The sequence below is a fragment of the Antedon mediterranea genome, chromosome 1, assembly GCF_964355755.1.
Source record: "Antedon mediterranea chromosome 1, ecAntMedi1.1, whole genome shotgun sequence".
In the NCBI taxonomy this organism is placed as follows: Eukaryota; Metazoa; Echinodermata; class Crinoidea; order Comatulida; family Antedonidae; genus Antedon; species Antedon mediterranea.
The window spans coordinates 9806318-9827795 of NC_092670.1; the positions used below are offsets into that span (position 1 = coordinate 9806318).

The 21478-nt window shown below is 31.3% G+C and overlaps 2 protein-coding genes across 9 annotated transcripts in view; one reads left to right on the plus strand and one right to left on the minus strand.

The window, feature by feature from the left end:
- LOC140056049 (large ribosomal subunit protein eL43) overlaps window positions 1–21478 on the minus strand; it is a 220534-nt gene that overhangs the window by 172477 nt on the left and 26579 nt on the right. The window lies entirely within an intron of this gene.
- LOC140055909 (voltage-gated inwardly rectifying potassium channel KCNH6-like) overlaps window positions 1–21478 on the plus strand; it is an 82277-nt gene that overhangs the window by 28704 nt on the left and 32095 nt on the right. For 5 of the 8 annotated variants that reach the window (XM_072101193.1, XM_072101195.1, XM_072101200.1 and 2 more), the window contains exons 3-7: window positions 1874–2050; window positions 6942–6998; window positions 14192–14647; window positions 18327–18523; window positions 19204–19224. In XM_072101193.1, the coding sequence (XP_071957294.1) occupies window positions 1874–2050; window positions 6942–6998; window positions 14192–14647; window positions 18327–18523; window positions 19204–19224 (908 nt within the window). Of the gene's footprint in view, window positions 1–1873; window positions 2051–6941; window positions 6999–11498; window positions 11529–14191; window positions 14648–18326; window positions 18524–19203; window positions 19225–21478 lie in introns of all 8 variants that reach the window. The other 3 variants (XM_072101196.1, XM_072101194.1, XM_072101198.1) reach the window with 3 other exon arrangements.

Below are 21478 nucleotides of genomic sequence, written 5' to 3' on the forward strand. Positions count from 1 at the left end.
CATTAATCACACAAATACATAAAAATCAGAGATAGTTCTTTAATTATGAATCACATGCCCATTTTTTCACTAGTTAATTGTATACACAGCATTTGAAAGAAGACATGTGTACCTTTCCAACAATGTATTATTTGCCAACAAATACTAATCTACTAATTCAAAAATGCCATTTAATAATGGTCAATTTTGAACTTCAATGTGCTGTAACCTGTACTGTAGGCATGCAACTAAATACCCTCTAGAGACAACGTGACTTCACAGTGGTACAAGAGAAAATTCTTCCACAATCTGTTGATTCGCGTCAGCCATTCAAAGGGCGAGAATCCAAAATCGTTCAACCGTGTGCCCTCATAGACTCTCTTTTCCCAGACATTTTTTGGGTCCAGCAGCTGGGAACTATAGTCGAGTATACAAATTCGCCAAACTGTCAGCCTTTAGATACAAAAGCTACCGCTATGAAACAGCTTATCAATGAATATGTCCTCCTGGGACATAGCTGGCCAGAGCCGCGGCGCGAAAATGTAAATGCAAATTGATATTTTAGGATATTGTAGGTTGGTTTGTGCAAGTTGCTACTACTATTGTTAATTTCCTGGTGCAATCTTTTTCTCTTTTTGTTTTGTATGATTTGTATAATGTACTGTACTATCCTAAATAAAGGAAATGAATGAATGATGAATGAATAATTCTCGGACAAAAATATGCATCCTATGATCAAGCAATTAAACTACTTAATCTTAAATTTTTAGATCAAAGAAGAGAAGATATTCTTCTTGATTTTGCTAAAAATCTTAACAAAATCGTCCCTAACGCACTTCCTAAATTGGGCGAAACGTGTGGCAGGATACTTAGGAATGCTAAGAAGCAAAGTGAAATATATGGCAATACTAAAAGATTCAACAACTCATGTTTCCCAGCACTGTGTAGACTAATTAATAAACCAAAATAAACACAACAATAATAATAATAATAAGTAATAAGTACTTTCATCAGTTTCTTCCATGTGTAATATCTCCTTTTTTTAAATTTTTTCTTTTTAACTTTTTAATGTTGTAAATTTTGATGTTTGAAAGCTTGTACCAATTTTATATGTAAATCTCTCGCAATTCAGTTTTATTTTATATATACTGCAAAGAGAAATATTGAATAAAAGCAGAATGAATGAATGAATTAAAGGACAATTTACAGAATAGAACTTTCTTACAAAATTGCGTGTCAAAGTTCAGTATTACGTAAATTTATGTGATTTTACAAATAAACAGATTGTTGCTCGGCACGTTGATTCTTACAAATTTAAAAGCAAAGTAATCAATGTATTATTACTATTAGCAGTGTCATGTGCTACAAGACTTTTTTCTTATGGTGTACATACACTTAGTGTTAATGACATTTTCTAGACATTTAAACAAGTGTAATTTGAAATTAACTGAAATTATCTTATTCTATCATGACAGGTGTAAGTATAATACTAAAAATTGAATATTGTGTGGTTGAGCTGGTCAATTTCAACTCTTTGCCAAAAAATATCCGAGTTGACTGTATGAATTGAAAATTCAGATTAATTAATTTTTGTTTAGTTTCTGAATTTTCATAGTAAATAATAAATTATGAATAATTCATTTTCTTTGATGTTTATTCATAACTACCTACATACTTTCTTATTATAAATGTCTATGTTTTCAGTACAGTTTTTACTGTGTTTGTTTGCTTAAATTTCTAAATGTTCATAATTTATGGCTGATTCATGATTAATTTCAGAATGTTTATAGTTTATTTTATATTATTTATAGTATATAGTTTTATGAATAATTCATGCCTAATTCATAAATATTCATAATTTATTTATTCATAATTTGTTTATTCATAATTTCAGGTGCTATGTTCCAGTGTAGCATTCTAGTTGCTCCAGTCAAGAAAGAGAATGATGAGGTTATCATGTACATAATAAATTATGAAGATCTAGGAGCATCTTCAGCAGCAAACACTGAAGTTACAGAAGAGCACAATGGTAGCCAATCAGGAATGGGCTATCGATTTAGGCGCAATAGACGTAAGTAAACCAATCATCTTCTTGGAATTTGAATTGAAAAATGTGATCACTAAAGTAAATTCAAGTACTTTAACATAAGCACCTTTTAAATAGTTACAAAGTAGAACCCCTGTTCAGGGGACATCTTCATGACCAATAATAGAAAGTGTCTTCTGAATATTAATCCCAAACGAAGGGTTCTTTCTTCTATATCTTACTATTCTACTATTTTTTACCTTGTACAGACAGGTGACTTTTACTTCTGTATGTAAATATTACATCCATATGTAAATGAGATAATTATAATAATAATTTTTTTGAAATTTTTTTTATATCTTTATTTTTAATAACGAACTTAATGCTACAGCACCTTTATTGTTGATAACTTTGACATTCTAACTTGATATGCATGACTGAACAAGCAGTTTCAATTGAATACATTACCAAGGGTGCATGATGAAATACAAAAATTATAATTAACTTATATAATAAATTAATATATACATTTAATATGCATGATTGTTTAAATAAAACTTAATACATAACAATATTTGGGTTAACTATGCAAATAAGATAAGAATTTTATAAATTAAATTATGTGAACAAGCGGATTATATTTTAATAACTGTTTACAATATTTTTTTTTTTTTTTTTTTTTTTAAATTTTAAGTTGATTCTGTAATCTTTATTTTTATGAATTATTGTTGTATGTTGTTTTCACAGCATCTATTTTTGATAATTTTTATTTATTTTTCTAATTTTCTTTATTTTAGATTCTGTATTAAAGTTTATGTAAATAAAAGCATTGATTTAATTGAAATAGATGCTGTGATTTTTCATTAATTGGCAGCCATGATTTTATTTTGATTTAAAAAAAATTAATATTATTTGATATTATTTCCATCTCTGTTCTATTTTAAATGTTTTGTTTATCTCGCTCAGGCCACTATTTTATTTTACTGAATGATATTGTTTTCATTTATCTCTACTAGTGCCTGTTATTTTAAGTGGTTTCGTTAGTCTGTTTTATTTTATCAACAATTTATGATTTGAATTGTTATGTCAGCCTCTCATTTATTTTAAGTTGATACAAAAAGCTAGTTTCCCATGCAATGCATGCACGTACATGCAATACAAATAAATAATTTAACCAATCACAGGCATCTTAGTTTTGACATCTTAGTTACTAGACCACCAGCTTCATTTTTTTTAAGATTCACTATTCATTGACTATTTCACAAGCCCACTTTATTGGTTAATTCTGATTGCATTGCCACAATTAATGAGCTGCCGGGTTATGTCCCATTGAACAGTATTTGACATAGTCAGTTTTTCCAAATTTAAACGATCAACGACCTACCTGTACTAGGTACACTACCCGGGCTTAAGACATTGGGTTGACTAGTCTAATGCCATTTTTTACTGGATTTTTGTGCGTCAGACTAGCGAAATATCGAATCCTGCAACGATACCAAACCCTTGCTTGTGATTGGTCATGTCCTTCTTGCATTGCGTCCTAGTGGGATAACATCCACTTGATCTTTCCTTTTATCACAATCTTTAAATTAAAATAACACTGCAAGTTCAGTTGTGTTTAAAATCTACCTCTGTTTATCAATTCCTATAAAAGTCAAAAGGGACTGTGTGTAAAAGCTTTTTATAGTAAACACAGTGGATAGGTTAAGGTTATTAATTGCCAATTACAATATATCAATATGTTCTCCTAAGAAATATGGGATGTAAGGTAAGGTTGAACATATTTGGATGGAAGTAACCTTTGCCTTACATTTGTACCCATCATACAAGTTGGTATTAGCCCAAGTTACTGTACAACCTAATTACTGTAGAAAGACATTTAAAAGAAAAACGTGCGATACATGGTATATATCACAGCAATCAGGGGTACACTTCAGTTTAAGAAATTAAGATATTTTAATATTTTAGAAACCATTGCCTTGAGGCTCTAAAAGATGGAACATACTTTGAAAACAATATTTCTTTCTCCATGACAGTTCCTCTATCATCTAGTACTACCTAAGTTGCTTGTTTCTATATATTTGGTTTGTTTTCATGCATTTTGTAACTAATATCATCTGCCATTTTCATCAGTTGTTATTATGCCATTGTACCGTATTGGTTTCAAAGAATTTTCCATCATTTATCATATGAAAAGCAGAAAAAAAAAACTTTTTTCACATTACATTGCAACGTTTGCTTTCAATTTGTATCAGTTTGTGATGTAGATTAGTATAAACTAAAACTTTCTTTTTCAAACATTTCTAATCTTCGTAAAACTTTGTGTTTGATTGGAGTGAATGTTTGCAGTAGTGGTAGTACCACCATTGTGAAGAATGATTGGAAGAAATCAATGGATTAATCTTGAAGGAAAGATTCTTCCAGAATGTTGTGTTGCATGGAACCTTTTATAGTGTTTGTGAACAGAAAACATTACTACTGCTGCTTGATTCTTTTTATAGAGAACAGTAGGTTAGATATCGCCACCATAGACACCATTTGTGATTGACAGCTAACTGTTTTGATAGTGTGAGGTATTGGTAATTAGACTGGTAGTGTTACTGTTATATACTAATACGATTTCTTGCATGTTCAAGATTTCACTACTGTTGCATGGTAAAATTGTATACTGATTTATATTTAAATTTATAAAAAATGTTTTGGTCTTGGATTTATACTGGCCAATATTTAAAAATGAATATTTATATTTAAATTTATAAAAAATGTTTTGGTCTTGGATTTATACTGGCCAATATTTAAAAATGATTATTTCACTTACACTTACACTTACACTTACACTTACACTTAATGTTTGATGGAAATAGTTTAGGCTAGTGCCTATTAGATTCCATAAAAATGTAAAAGAGCAAAGTGAAGTAAATATTAATTAGGCCAAATAAAAAAATATACTTGTTAAGCGTCACACCCTCATAAATTTTCAGGGGCGGGGGGACGGTTTTTTTTTTTTTTTTTACTTTTTATAGAGGTATATTTTTTGCGCGGTGGACGTTTTGCCCCACTTTTTTGGGACGAAACGTCAAACTTTTAAAATGCGAAACAGAACAAAATTGACTATGTATGAAATATTATTGCTTATGACAAAATTGAGTTTTGTATTGTTTATATCCAGACGTAATTAAAACATTAAATTTAATTGCCACCAAGCGAAATTGTAGGCCTTAGGCTAACTAATCCGTCCAAGGTGCTACCCCAACCTCACTCATCGGCCATCCGCCGTCTCTCGCTCGACTCATCTATCCAGGAAATTCCCTATCGCGAGAAGCATGATTTGGTCTCAATAATACTAAATAGTGGGCTGATTTATAGTTTGAAAACAGCTTACGGCATTTCTTAAGTGAATTTTTATTCAACGTATTCATTCTTCTTTGATGAATCCTTTGCCAATTGCTGTGTAAATCAGTATTTAAAGTTGTGATGCAAAAAGTGTATGTAATTATTCCAGGCAGGTAAACCAGGCATAAGGAAACCCATCGCCCAACAGAACCTCGTGGTGTGCCGATCTCGAGCGCGAGATCATCGTAAACAAAATTGGTAGAGTCCATTATGTATGGGGTGTTTCCTATTTACGAACCTATAAAAAAACGCGCTTCGACCACTGTGTAGGCAAAATATTTATTTCGTTAAATCCCTAAATTGATAATCGCGTATTCTGTAATCACGTGACTGATGATGTAATCCTCAGTGACGTACTAAATGCACATGATTTAATGTGTTGGGGAAAAAGCTTGCTGTTTACCACATTACATGATTCACGGTGCTATTCGCGTTTCCTTTACGTAAATCAGCGGCGTGTAAATGAAACAATTGTTTTCACCAATTTGCCGTTGTCGACATAGAGCGATCGGCGGCTAGCGTTGTCTAAGCTAAAAAGTATGTATTTTTTCAAAAATTACACTAGCCTAACAAACATTTGCTAGTTTTGAAATTTTCAAATAGCAATTATAAAGAATCTACTAGCAAAATGCTAGTTTGCTAGCGTGAATTTCGAGCCCTACTCTGGAGCTGGGTCGGGCCGCTGAACTTTCCGTTGTATATCGGTAAAAAAAAAAAATAAATAAAAAGAGAGGCGGCTGGATAATCAGGAGCGGGCGGTGACGCTTAACAAGTATGTTTTTTTATTTGGCCTTATTTTGTATTTTTTGATTTTCTTTTTTTAAACCATCAAAATTGAGATTAATTTATTGTAATTCTTTCCATATTATGATTTTAAATGATCTTTTACCATCTAAAGTTTTTTATTCCTCTTACTGTACTTTGATTATAATAAAAGAAATGTTTTAATTAATTCTTCGCATATTGTACACAAAATATGGAACATAAATGTTTCATGCCTATGGCATAAGTAAAAAATTATTTTCGAAAAATTATTTTGTTTGATAGCAAAACATTTTTTGGTCTAATTAGTACTGTAGTAATATAGTGGTAATACTGGTAAATATAGAAACTAAAAATAATCATATCAACCTGTATGATGATAATGAATCCAAATATTCAAATTAGTTTTATATGCTTTAACTTCTCATTCTTGTGGTTACTAACTAATTTCAAATCCCAATTGCTTTCTTTTTTTTATTGTCTAAATCTTTTTGATTATTATTAAAGATCATGTCAAAATTATTCTTATTGTACTGCAGTACTTACATTTTACTGCACTAATACTGGTTTGTTTCAGTGTAAATGTTTTGAATGAGGAAACATTCCCAATTAAATGTTTTGTGTAGATTATATAAAAAAATATGCTAAATAATTGCAAAAACAGGTAAAATGTAGTAACTGCAACAGAATAATTTTGACATCATCCATTAATTATTCATTCACATTTCTATGTTCCTCCCGCTACTGTGTGTTGCCTCATTTTGATCAATGTGAATTACAGGATCAAAACAGTTGAAGAGAATTCCAACCCAAAGGATCTTTGACGATAGTGCTACAGGTAGTTGACAAATGGCAAAAGTTCATCTTTCTTTTTATTCATGCACTTTTCTTTGCACATTGTGTCAATTTTGTGTTTTTATTGTAAGTTGTTGATGTCTGAATTTCATTGTGTATTTCTCAGATTTTGTTTTCTTTCAAAAAATGTTAATATTGAATTTAGACTTAACTTTAGAAGTAGTATAATAGAAGTTGTGATGTGTTTTTAAAGAAGGTCAAATCATCTCTGTTTATTAGACTTGAAAAATTGTATTTGTTATAAAACACTTCATTAACAATTTTGCAAAATGTGTTATATGACTGAAAATTTGAAATTCCTGAAACAAGAAATCTTAAACACATGTGCTGTCATGACATTGGATGGAGTGTTCTTTTAATAATGTAATACAAAGACTGGATTGCATTTTCCATGCCATGAAAAACCAAAATTGTGAATTAAATAAAGATCTTTGCATGCCTTACAAATTATTCAGTAACCTCTGTAAACTTTCACCAAAAAGCAGCTATGAAAGACATCTTCAAAATTTGGAAGCATCCTTCCAAAGTTATCCTTATATATTTTTTTTTGTTTTGGTGATTTACTGTAGTTTTCAAGTCTAAACTGACAAAGATTTATGCCTTATTTTACAATAGTAGATGAGAAACTGTATGCAAATTTCTTGTGTTACCTTTATAAAAAAACTGTAACAAAAGTATGGTGCTAATGATCATACTGACACTGGAATTGAATTGACCTTATTGCAAGTCCCTTTCCTTTTTTATGAAAATTCCTTTCCATTTCCAAGTAAAAATGAGATTTGATTCATTAGACAAAGTGAGTGCGTGCATAAAATTGTGTGACACAAAATAATTTGCATATTTGCTTAATTTGCATAGTTTGTAAAGCAGGCTAGAGTACTTTTAATACAATAGTCGTGTTTGTCTGATAGATCTATGTTTTGTTAAAGTGATTTGATTCTAAAATCTATTTTTTATCTTTTATTTAAACAACATTTGTTTGTCAACATACACACATTATACAATAAAACTGCAGAAACTTTTATTTAAACCAATCTAAAGTGTCCCCTTCTTAATAGGGTATCCCTGGAATTTCAAAGGAGGGAATGTTCACTGCACAAGTTTTTCTGCCATTTCCATGCCAATGAGTTAAATACTGGGGCAGAGCCAGGAATTGAACCAAGCCTCTGATAGTAAGAAGATGCTGTTCCACTTTAAAGTATGAATCTTGATATTGTAATAAGAGATTGAAGGTAGAGATATTGTACATCATTGTTTACGTTAGTACTAGACATATCTTAGGTTAACTTGGACAGAAGCAATCATGTGTTTGGTCATATTGCTTTACATTCATGTAATAAGAGATTGTGAAGTGCAGGAACACATGGTTTTTAGGATGACAAATGAGAGCAACTTTGATTAATGATTCAACATCGTGCTTACATATTGGAATAATGTATGATTGAAGAGTGAATGTATGTTGTTTACATTGCACAACATTCTCAGAGTGAATTGGGATAGAACTTTACAAGAAAAGAAACCTAAAGATGATTAAAGAGTGAATTCTTGTTTTATACACTGAATAACATTCTCAGAGTGAATTGGGGTAGAACCTTCAACATAAAAGTGATACTGGATAACATTCTCAGAGTGAATTGGAATAGAACCTTAAGAAACATAAAAATGATTAAAGAGTGAATGCTTGTTGTTTTGTACACTGAATAACATTCTCAGAGTGAATTGGGGTAGAACCTTACAAGAAAAAGAAACAAAAATTGAACAAAGAGGTTAATCACAGCAGTAGAACAAGCTTCACATTATAAGAAGCCCAGCTGCTTCAGAAAAAAAAAGACCTCGATCAAATATTGGTCAAAGGGCAGACTAAGCACTGTAGTGCTTAGAAGAAAGTTTTGGTTTTTACCTTATAATTGCAATGAGGAATGAAAGAGGAATGGAGGAGGAAGGAAGTGTCGTCCTTAATTAGACATCAGAGAGAAGTTGTTGAAAATTAATGTGGCATCATGTGAAGGGTCTGGAAGTGGGAGAGTGTTGGTGGAGACTTAAGATTTTAGTAGAGCTCAAGTCCCAGTCAATTTTTTTTCATCTTACTTTCCGTTTTTGACAGAAGTATGAAGATGTCCTCCATTGTCCCACATTGAGTTTTTTACATGGTGACTATTAAATGATGTTTTTATTTGATGGCATGTCCCAGATTGTCTTACTGTACATTTGGATCAGTAGGATTGGGCAACATAAATTCTTTATGCCTGTTCTTTATTTTATCAATACTTTTTAGCAGTATATTAGGTTCATACATATACATATGAAAATCTGATATAATTCAGCATACAATGAAAGATGGCGTCATATGTACTACCTTTCAACATGTTTATTATTCTTCTTTTATACTGGGGGGCACATTGAATAGTTTCAACATTGAAGTAGAGTGTGGGTCAATGATGTGTTTCCCAGAAGTGGCCGTCACATCAGACATATTCTCAATTCAAGATTAAGAGTATAGTCATACTGTATATTATTTACTTGTGCATTAAGCCTAGGGATAAAGTGGGTAGATAGCTATCCTATGAATGCATTTGATGACAAAACTAAATAAATTATGTCTTGTTATGAAATGGACGCTGATGTAATACTTAATTAAACACTTGAGGGCGCACTTATGGCAAGGTCTGTTTACGGAAGTTAAAGACCTGTAGTGTTCACATTCACGTTTAAATCCGGCCACATAGTATCGATAATTCAATAGTTGATGATGTTATGAATATTTAGTTGTGTTTAAATTAAAGTATTTACCACAAGATTAAACTCCGCTATTTTTTAACCTTTAGTTATCTATTTTAGTTATTATTCTATTATCTCATTGTCATCATTATCCTAAAGCTTGGTTCCCACTAGAACGTAACGTAGGGACGTAAATGCAACGCAAGCGTTTTAACCAATGACAAGCGAAGTTATACAGTAGACAGTTAGCAATCACAAGCGAATAAGCCATCGCTTGTGATTGGTCAATTCACTTGCGTTGCGTTACGTCCTTGTGTTGCGTCGCTAGTGGGAACCACGCTTAATCATCATTTTTATCATTGATCATTACAAAAGTAATAAAATTAAACACATTTAAACCATGAGATTTTTTTGGGTCAAAATTTTAAATTTTTAATGTAATATGCCTTTGGACCCAAAAAGTCCCCTTAATAGAGGTGTCAGTTTAACTGAAGATGGACCTAGTGTTAAAACATATTGCCTCTTGTTTGTTTCAATGGAAATCCTTGTGTGTGTGACCTGAATAGGGAAGTCCCAATGTTTGGATTCTACTCTAAACTTTTTGCAAATAGTGCCAATTCTGTGGTGCTAAACTTTGGCTCTACCATACCCTAGCTCTTTCAAAATGGCCATACCTCTAGTATGAAATTACTCATTTCTGAAAACCTTTGAATATGTATGTGTAATTTCATAACTTATTCTCAGTGTTTTTTTTTTTATATTAAGAATTTTTAATAGAAATGTTTCTGATACATTACTGTATATGATACATCAAAAAATGACATACTTTAAAATATAATGTAACATAACATAGTCACTTTATACCAAATTAACATTAATATCATGATTTTTAATATTATAATATAAAAAATTGTCTCCGACACAAATATTAATATTAAATGTAAAATATTTTTAGTAATACTTTATTATTCTAAATTAATATAACCTCATCAACAAAGTTTTTAGTAAATTGTAGAATATAAGTAGCAGTAGCAGTTTTAAAAAAGTAATAATTTAAAAATTACTCATTGTTATCAAATAATAACCACATCATTCAATATTTTTCACTTTTGAAATTAATTATTAAAAAATGTGCTCTGTAGTAGTAAACTTGGTGCAGGTTCGAGGCTCTTCTTGTCCATATAGTAGTAAAGGCTTGTCGAATAATAAATTTAAAATGATGGTCCATTGTACACATGTACAGTTTATAGAACCCAGTATTTTTGTTTGCGATGTTACCCTGGTATTCTTTGTTCTTTTTCAGTTCATCTCCTTGTTGGGGGTGGGGGATGCTGTTTATAGAACCCAGTATTTTTGTTTGCGATGTTACCCTGGTATTCTTTGTTCTTTTTCAGTTCATCCCCTTGTTGGGGGTGGGGGATGCTGTTTATAGAACCCAGTATTTTTGTTTGCGATGTTACCCTGGTATTCTTTGTTCTTTTTCAGTTCATCCCCTTGTTGGGGGTGGGGGATGCTGTTTATAGAACCCAGTATTTTTGTTTGCGATGTTACCCTGGTATTCTTTGTTCTTTTTCAGTTCATCCCCTTGTTGGGGGTGGGGGATGCTGTTCCTATGAGTTCCATAGTATCACTATCACCAACTTTCAGACACAAAGATGCAAATGATTGTCAATGAATTACAATTATTGCCATAAATAAAAAAAATGATACAAAACTACATTTTCAAAACAAACTTTTGTTTTACTCTCCTCTTTCCTTTCGAAAGACTTTTCATTGCAGTATATGCTCAGGGCAGGTAAGGACCAGCTACCATACAAATGTGACAAACAAAATAGCATGAATACCATACTAATACTGGTAATAAGCCCATCCTTGGATATGGAATATAAGGGATAAGCCCACCTTGGGATATGTACATTTTGATTATAATCCCACTTTGATTATCAGCAGTAAGCTCATTATATTATAGGCCCACAAACATAGGTAGCCCATCCTTTAGCATTACAATATATAGTTTTAAATTTACTGCCATATTTAAAATATATAGTTTTAAATTCAGTGCCATATTTAAAATATAAGTCCTGTTATTTAGTCCTTGTCTATGAAATTCTACATTTAAAATCCCATCAAATTTCATGTTCATGTGATTGGGCTTTTTACATTCATATTCAGTATGGTGTTATTATTAAAATACATGTTTAATTATACATATTTATATAATGGTATGATTAATATTTTTATATTTATAATATTTTGTATGCACAACAGTAATGCAAGTACATGTGTACGATATTTCTCCCATTTTTACTTATGTTTTATAATATTTCATAAATAATTATGTATTTCTATGTATTATGCCATTCATATGCCAGTGCAGTACAAGGCAGTATTAGTGTTTTTTAAAATTAATTACATGTTAATAAAAGTCTGTACTACAGTAAAGGTCTCCGCAATATTTTTTAATCTTTTTAACAGCATTTCTTTATAAAAAATTATATACTGTACACTTAAAAATGATTGTGTTTTTTTTTTTTAATGAATTTTGAATACTAATCCTTTGTCTTTTAATAATTTGACACGCTGATGAAAAAATATGCACATTTTTATTTTATAATAATGTATTATTTATTTAATCTATAGTATTTGTAAAAAGCCTACAATAGTCATAATTATATCTATATTGATTTATGTATATTAACTGTTAAAAAACATTCATTTATTATGCACATTAAATTTGTTGTAAGTATGTTAAATTGATTTTTATTATAAAAACATTTTAAAGAACATCATTCATCGGTTATGAATAATTCTTTATTGATAATGTATTTTTGCCATATGGCAGTAAACAGTGCATTATAAAATCCAAATTTGAAAATTGATTTTTCACTAAAAACAATGTTATCATTGCATTGTATAAGTTGTTTCTAATTTGAAAACATCATGAATTATTCATAAAGGCTATGAATAATTCATTAATTATTGTTTATGATCATATTATTGCAATGATATATTTGGTAATAATTTTTGTAATGTAAATTAAATTCAAATTTGATTTTCAGTATAGATAATTATGACATGTGTTTTGATGAGCTGTATAGAGTAATATGAAAATTATGAAATATGAATTATTCATAATCTCATGAATAATTCATTGATAAAATGTACTGTATCTGTAAATTGCATTTCCTTTGCAGCATCTGTATACCAATGTATGATAAATTATTATTTTATTAAATTATATATAATATACATGTTTTTCCTACGCACGTGTATACTTTTTGATATTTATGTATACTCTTTAAACTTATTTAAAATTATTTAATATTTTTAAAAAAAAGTAAGTATATAATTAATTATTGCATGAAGAATAATAATAATAAACTTGTGTAAAATGCATATTAATATAACATTACATCATGGGAATTTCTTATGTTATTTCACATTAATATTTGTAGGTTTAATTTTGTTGTTTGTATACAATTTACAAGTAATGATACAGATTTCAAATGAGACAAATTATAGACTTATAAAAGAATATAAAATATTAAGGAAATAAAGACATTTTTAGTGTACTATTTAAACCTAAGCTAGCTAATTGGAAGGTATCGAGAAATTTCACTTCAAATTACTGTTTTGCTGACCATTTCCAACACGTTGTACAGTAAATGCTGTTTAATTGTGAAGCCGGGGAGCCACACGATCTGGTTTTATAAATCGCACAATTTTATTCAATTTAGTTTCAATTTAATGTATTGCTTATTGGAATTGATCGAGAATGTTCACCTATGAATTTAATTTGAATTCCTCCTTCCGACACATACTGTACTGTAGGAAGGCAGTTTGAGTGGAAGAACAATCTGATTTTAAAAAAAAAACACAATTTTTTATTCGCTTGGTATTAAATTAATGAAATGCTTCAAATTAACATAGTAGTAAAGAGTAGGTAGTTGATAATTCAAGTTAGAATTGGTTGACTTAACATAATTGTTATCATTGCGTGCTTATATGATATGAAGGGATCAAAAAGCATGCCAGATACAAGTCTCATAGGAATGGCTACGCTTGCTTAATTCATAAGATTGATGGACTTGCCAATATTTTGAATATTAATGAGGAGCACTTATGAGAAATTTGAAAGTGTTATGTAAATAGCTAAACAAAATTAATATTACATTGGAAAACTGGTTTAATTTTATCGCATAATTATCATTAGTTTATTACCAGTATGGTAGAAAATTGTTTTAATTTCACCTATGATAAATTATTAAAATGTATTTTAATACCATATAGTACAGTAAAAACTGTAATAATAATCACACGATAATTGTCATTAGTTTTAAAAAAAGAAAAGAAAAACACCAAACACTCTAGAGTAATTTATAAGTACATCTAGAAAAATTATAAAAAAATAATGATATGCAAATTAATTACTGTAACCTTTGAACTTTATCCTTACAGCAAATCACAGGACATTCAGGCTACGGTTACCTTCCATTCGATATAACAAGTCTTCTCAAAACAAATGCGAGGAGAATGATGCCGATAAAGGAATATTGGAATCCGAAACATCCCTACCACTTAGGCGTTTACCTCCAACGAAAGAGCTTCCAGAAGAGGAGGAGAAAGAAAGACTTCGCAACGATTCAGCGGAAAATAAAGAATGCGCAAAGGAGTTGTTACGTAAACAAAATGCAAGACGTCAAAAGTCAGTTAACGCAAAACCTCATACTATTGATAATGCTCAATTGGATTCAAAACATAGAATGGAGAGGGGGAAAGAACCGCTCGTGAGGTCGTCGTCAAACATGAGTTCAACGTGGTCAAATAAAAGTGTACAGAGTCACAGTAGTGTTAGAAGGGCGTCCTCTGTAGATTGTCTGAACAATAATCAAGGCATTGGTATGAATCATACAGGTTAGTAGTATCATTTTACTCACATTCATAATTCTCAAGATAATTTAACTACAGTAGAATCCCTATTCAGTGGAGATTTCTATTGACGATATATTGTCCCTAAAAAATAAAGATTTATTAAATCAGACTTTGAATATGTTATTTTGTAGTTTTAATAAAGCTAATCACTTCCGTAAAAAAAATTATTTAAAAAAATGTTTTAACTTATAAAAAGACAATATAAACTGTTAAATTCAACCAATAACTAATTGGCTGGCATTTCTTTGCTTTAAATTACAGTTTTTTCAGGTAAATTTTTTTTCCCGATCCAATTTTTGGTCACAGTGGATAACTATTATTTTACATTGAAATGGCATATTCAATACAAATTTTGAGAATTATTTTTTCAGGATGACAATACATTTTTAAAGGGACACTTGTGAAATTAATCAGGGCCAATGCAGTATGTTTTAACACTACAGTCAACCCTCAACAAAGCTATTCTTGTGTCATGTTTTTATGTGAATATATATTTCATTTTTGTTAAAACTGAATTCATAATACATTTAAATATTATGTAATATGAATACGTATATCGACTGTAGAGTTGGTTGTCAAAAATTAGCAATTATCAAAATAGTTGTAGTTAATATCTCATTACATAGGTATATATTCACTGTGAAATTTTCCAGTTAACAAGTTAACACTACCAACTTCTACAGTAATGTGCAAAATTGTAATGTGATGGCACAGAATTTGTATAATTTGATTTTGAATAAAATAGACATATAACTGCCTTACTAAAGATCGTTTCTAATGGGCGCATGAACACATAGCAGATCATTTTTTATTTATTATTAAACAGTTTGCGTACAAAGCCTAAGAGGAAACCGTGTGCCAATTGCTCAACACAGAAGTGGGAACCTAATTAACGGTGATCTCCATATCCCCTAGACTCTACTTGCAACTTTTTAAACAGTCTTTTAGCTTTAATGCGCTCTTTTTAATTATCTTTCTCGGATAGAACATTTTTATTTGAAATTCCTATTCTACTTTCAGTGGCGTATCCAGTAGGGGGGCCGGGGGGCCCGGGCCCCCCTGATTTCGTTTCCGTCGGCACATCATTGCGGCCGTCGGCAAACAAAGGTGCCGGGGAAAAAAATAAACTATTTATTCTGACAATAATTGAACTGTAAACATAATTCTTTTGAGTGTTTGTTTATTTACATATCATATCATCATTGATCCCTTCAGATCAACTATTTTTTATTTTCATTACATCTAACGAAACACGTTAAAAATGTGTAGCACGTACGTACGGCCGTACGCGGTAGATTGTTTACTCAAAAGTCTTTGACCTTACCCTAAAACCTTGTTTTTGCATGCAGTTGAGCCTCTCATGACCTGAGATTTGTATGTCTTCCTACGCTAAGAGATTATATAGTTCCACATGCCATGTGCTTTTTTGTCTAAGATATATTTATTATAAGTGCCAAAAACCCGGTTTTTTTTCTCGATATGAGGCCTTTATTATTCAAAATTTTTAAAGCAAAAGCACATACCATAAGAAATATCCATGTACCGTATTTCATTTTTGGAACAGAATATTCCGTGAGGCTCAACTACAAAACCACCATTTTGTGATATGATGTCATCGTAAGCCAATCAAAGCTGAGCTTTCTCGCGATTGGCATTGCTCACGGTTGAATGATTTAGGATTCTAGCTGATTTGATTGGTGGATGCGAATCACCCGCAGCGGAATGTTTTCTCTCGCGCGTGTACCATGAATCTCTCTGATCGTTACTACACAAAGTTAGAGCAATGAATTTGTCCGAATTCCGTTATTAAGTAAACAACTTTATATATTTTATAAGCATTTAATAACATGTTTTATTGATATTTCCAATGGTGATATATAAAATAAATTACTAAAAAACGTAAATATATGTAATTATTTTAACCAAAAATGGCGTAGTTAATATAATTGTCGACTGAGGCCGCAAATTGTTTTACTTCTTTCGTGGCTAAAAACGATCATTTTCGGCGATGTTTTAGACCCTATATTTCGAAAACTACAAGTCAGATTTTCCTAATTCTTTCTTTATTGTAATATGAATACAACATACTAACAGATAATGTTGGTTTGGTTTTAATTTTGCATCATTATCCCATATAAGACAATATGACTATGTAATCCTAGAACATATATTGATCAGAGACGTCGTGTATGTACAGATAATGACACCAATTTTGTCGGCAAATTGGCAATTCCCGGCCCCCCAACTTCAAAATCCTGGATACGCCACTGTCTACTTTAATGTATACATTTTAGTATTAGTTGATTATATAAATTGTTCTGAGGGGCCCTAATGATCAGCTTTTGTTGAATGAACTGCCCTCATAAAACAACTGTCCCTATACCATAATCCTTATTAATACAGTAGATATATACTGTTGATCCCCTATTAAGGGGATACCTTCGGTACCCAACAAACTTTCTCCTTAATAGGGATGTCCCTTAAATAGGGATGAGCCATTTTGTATAGTGTTAAAAAATTGCTGTTCTCCATTTCATAATAAAGTTTCACCATCTTTCTACTGTAGAATACTGTATATAAATTAGATTGAATCAATTCTGAAGGTGGATCCCCAGTCAATATATAATATTTCAACACCTCTTACATAACGTTATGTATCTATACATAAACACGATGATTAGATAAATAAATGTTGAAATTAACTTAGTATCTACACAGGTGTTGTAACGCCATGAGACAGGTCACAGTATGTAGTAATACGCCTGTCGATCTACTTTACACAGCTGTGTTATGAATAAGAGATTGTTACATAAGAATATGCTACGATTAATGTTAGACCTACATCATATTAGACACACAGCAGTCAAACAGCGATTACTAACAACATCCCTGACTGATCAATAAAATAGCTCATGGATATCAACTTGCAGTCAACTGAGGTTAAGTGGTATTGTCAATAGAGGGCGATGTAACTTTAAATATCTACAGTATTCTAGGTTATAATAGGATTTGATTGTTGTGTGTCTCAGAAAGGGGCAACTATTGGGTAGTACTGTATACAAATAATAAATGTTTAGTGCAATGGTACAAATAATTGCATAAGGTGAAAGATGAAAGGTTCTATTTTGAACATTTCATATTTTACCGAATGAAATTATTTTGTAAACCTACTTGTATTACTTAATTCATTGCTAAAACAAGAGATTAGGCCGAAGGTCTAAACAGTTCGAAAAGGCTGTGCTTCAATTTTGGTCATGGAGTCTGGTACAGTCTAATTTTCGATTTTGTGTCATGCATGGTTTCTCATTGTAACAAGAATGAACACGCACATAACAACAATTCATATATCGAAATTGCACTCTTGATGATGTAAGAGTTCAATGAAGTAGTTTGAATATCATGTGACCCACAATCCCCAATCTACCAAAAGACAGGAATATATGCAGGTGTGTTATGAAGTTGAATGGGATTTTTTTATGAGTTAAAGGATTGATTGTACTACACTATTTAACAAAACAAAGTTTTGAGAGAGAGTACCACAATTGTAAGAGGTTCTGAATGTTATATAAAAAAAAAGGTTAAAAAAATATTGAAAGGAAAATTGTTAGTATTATGCAATTAATATTCTTATTATAACGTTAATTTTTTAAAATCTTTACAGTATCACGTGCAACAGTACCTACCAAAGCTTATGCATATTCAGACCCAAATATCAGCTCTCATATAGGGAAGCTAGGCTCGTCGTTTACGGCGCTAAGCAATGAGGACTCCGACGATGAGTGGAAGGAGCATAGCATAGCATCAGCAACTTGTGTCTTCCCTGCTAAGAGTAATAATGTTGGGGGCAATCTCACTCAGGTTTGTTTGAAATATTTCTATTATTCATTCATATTTCCTGTATATTTGTTCTATTATTTTTGGGAAAGTGTATTGATGTTGTCATTCGTCATCATCAAGATCAACACCTTTATTTTCATGATTATCATCATTCAGACCTTCACAATCAACAATCAACCAGTATCATTACCTTTACCAATCTGATTTTCATTATCAGCCCTATATTTTCATAATTAATCACGATATCACCATGTAATCCACCATCATCATTCTGCCTTGTTGTCAGTCATTGAATAGTATACAAATAATGGTGCCTGCCTTTATTTACAATAGATTCACAATATATTACAGAAGGTTGACTCTTTAAACGATACAAATAAATAATTTGACAGATTAACAGAAGCATTTACATCTGTTAGTAACTTATATAACTTTGGATAAGAGGGATTACACCAATAATAATGAATGTTAACGAGTGCGATGGTGAAAATAATTTCAAGAAGCGAAAGAAAGGTTATATTTTCACAATCGTCCAATCAAATGATAGAAATCTATGATATAGCATCAAGTAGTTCATCAAGATACTTTTAGTATTACATTTTTCCTGTTGTCCTTCCAGTATTTATATTTTACAAATAAATGTTTGGCTTCTGAACAAAAGTAAATATATTTTATAGTAGTCAATTTATTTATTTTATTAGGCTAAAATCTTTGAAAAGAAGGTAAGGATTCCTTTCATTCTCTGGTGACTTTTTTTAACTAAAAATACCGTATATTTCGGTGTATAAGTCGCACCTGTGTATAAGACGCACCCCCTAACTGAGAGTAAAATATCGGTATTTTTTATATCGTCGATGTATAAGACGCACCTTATATTTCATCAAAACAATTTTTTTATTAAATTGTAATCAATATATTGTAATAATATATTTTGTTATATCTACAACGGCGTCCTTTTAGAGGTTTTTTCTTACCTAGGCTCGGCCGCGCCCAGCCTCAACAAGTTCTTTCTAACTTGTCATTCATGAGTTTCGCACCCGCAACATCGAGTGCATGACCGTGTGTGTAACACGCACGTGTGTGGGCTAGCCTCGCTCGATCATTTCGAGAGGGCGCACGTTTTCACGGACAATCGTATTCGATTAGTATCTATGTATCCGAGAAGTGTGTATGCTAGGTCCATGCTATAATCAACTGGAGAATATCCTAGTCGAATACCGTACACCATGTGGCCGCCAAGGGCTTGCGCTAGGGGTACGGCGGTCGGCGATCGTGCGTATAACTATAAATAAATACATTCCAATCGTAAACGTTTACAAATGAAATTTTATCGGAGCGCCTAAAACAGCTCTATAATGAACAAATCTTTTCATCATATTTAGTATAACATCACGCTAAAATGCCTTGAAAACTAGGCTGAAGCAGGTTGCCGTTACGTTATTACACTGTAGCTAGCCTAGGCCTAGCCTACTCAGGCCTAGCTGTGCCAACGAGGTGACGATTATGTATAGTACAATCTGTGTGGTGAGGCATTTATGTTCGGCGTATAAGACGCACCCTTAATTTAGAGGTCAATTTGCGTGTCAAAAGTGTGACTTATACACCAAAATATACGGTATACTTAATTTACATTTTAAGTGAAATTTTATTTACTTAATACTGTTCGGGAACATTCTCTAAGGTATTTTTCATTTTTTTAAAGGTTTTACTACTTTTTTCAATAGTAACATTATTGTTGTTACTAACGAAATTATCATTTGAAGTGAATTTTCATTCAACTAATTTCACTAATGTGAATTTCTCTGAAAGTTTATGATACTGCCCTCTATAATCAGTATTGTTTTCACATGAGAAAAGAATTGCTGTGCATTTGTCATGTTCTAAGATTCTTTTTGATTAGGTATCTCCTGCCCTCTATATTGCTTCATTTTATTTACTGGAGTAAAGAATTGATTTGCTTTGCTTTGAAATAACAAATTTTACTTTATAACTACTTATTAATATACCTACTTATATTATTGTTTTACCAGTTTGTATTTAAGCATTATTTAGGTACTTAGATGAACAAGCAAGCAAATTAAAGTGTGGGAAACATTTTTTTCTTAGATATAATTATTGAAGGCCACTGAACCACAGAGACGCTAAAGGGTATTTATAAAATCAATTACCCATTGGACCATAGTCCATGGCAGCTGTGTGTTGATATTTTTTTCCCTGTATTTTTATTCCAGTATTATTGTCAGTTTGTTCCAATTGTCCAGGTACTATTAATTAATTAATCCAATTCGGATTTCCAACCCAAAGTTAACAATTTCTGGAGGCTTACATCAATGTTTTCCCTTTAAATAAATGGTGGAATAGCCAGATGATTTTTGTAAAGTCACAAAAAAGCCTTGATTGCACTGGACTTAATAATTTGGTCACATTAACTAAGTCGTCAGCTAAATTGACCAAGTAAAGTCCTAACGCTGGTTAAATTACTACTGCCTGCCCAGTTGAACTTACCATGGTCTCGGTTAAACTAACCACGCTGGTTACTATTTCCAATCCGAATCTAAAGTCTTCATGACCCACTTCAAGTTAAAATTTGACATGATATCTTCACACCGATTCTCAGCCTTGTTGTACATGGTATCAACGGTTTAGACATATCCATTCTGTTATCTGTACTTTTGTTGAACCAAAAATTTCTTGTATGAATTGAGTTGAAGGCCAACCTTATAATTCATCATTTGTTGTAATGTATTTACAATTTATTTTTTTGTAATGGAATAATTATATAATAATAATAATATAAGAATTATATGATAATTGGACCCCTACTTTTTGATAATTATCTCCCTGTAGACATATTTGATTACTACAAATTGGCTCTATTTATTTCCTTCTGTTTCTGCCATGTAGGGCCACCAGTTGGAGACTTCACATTTATGGTATATGGTTTCTGGTTCCATACTATTGCTAATTATTATTCAC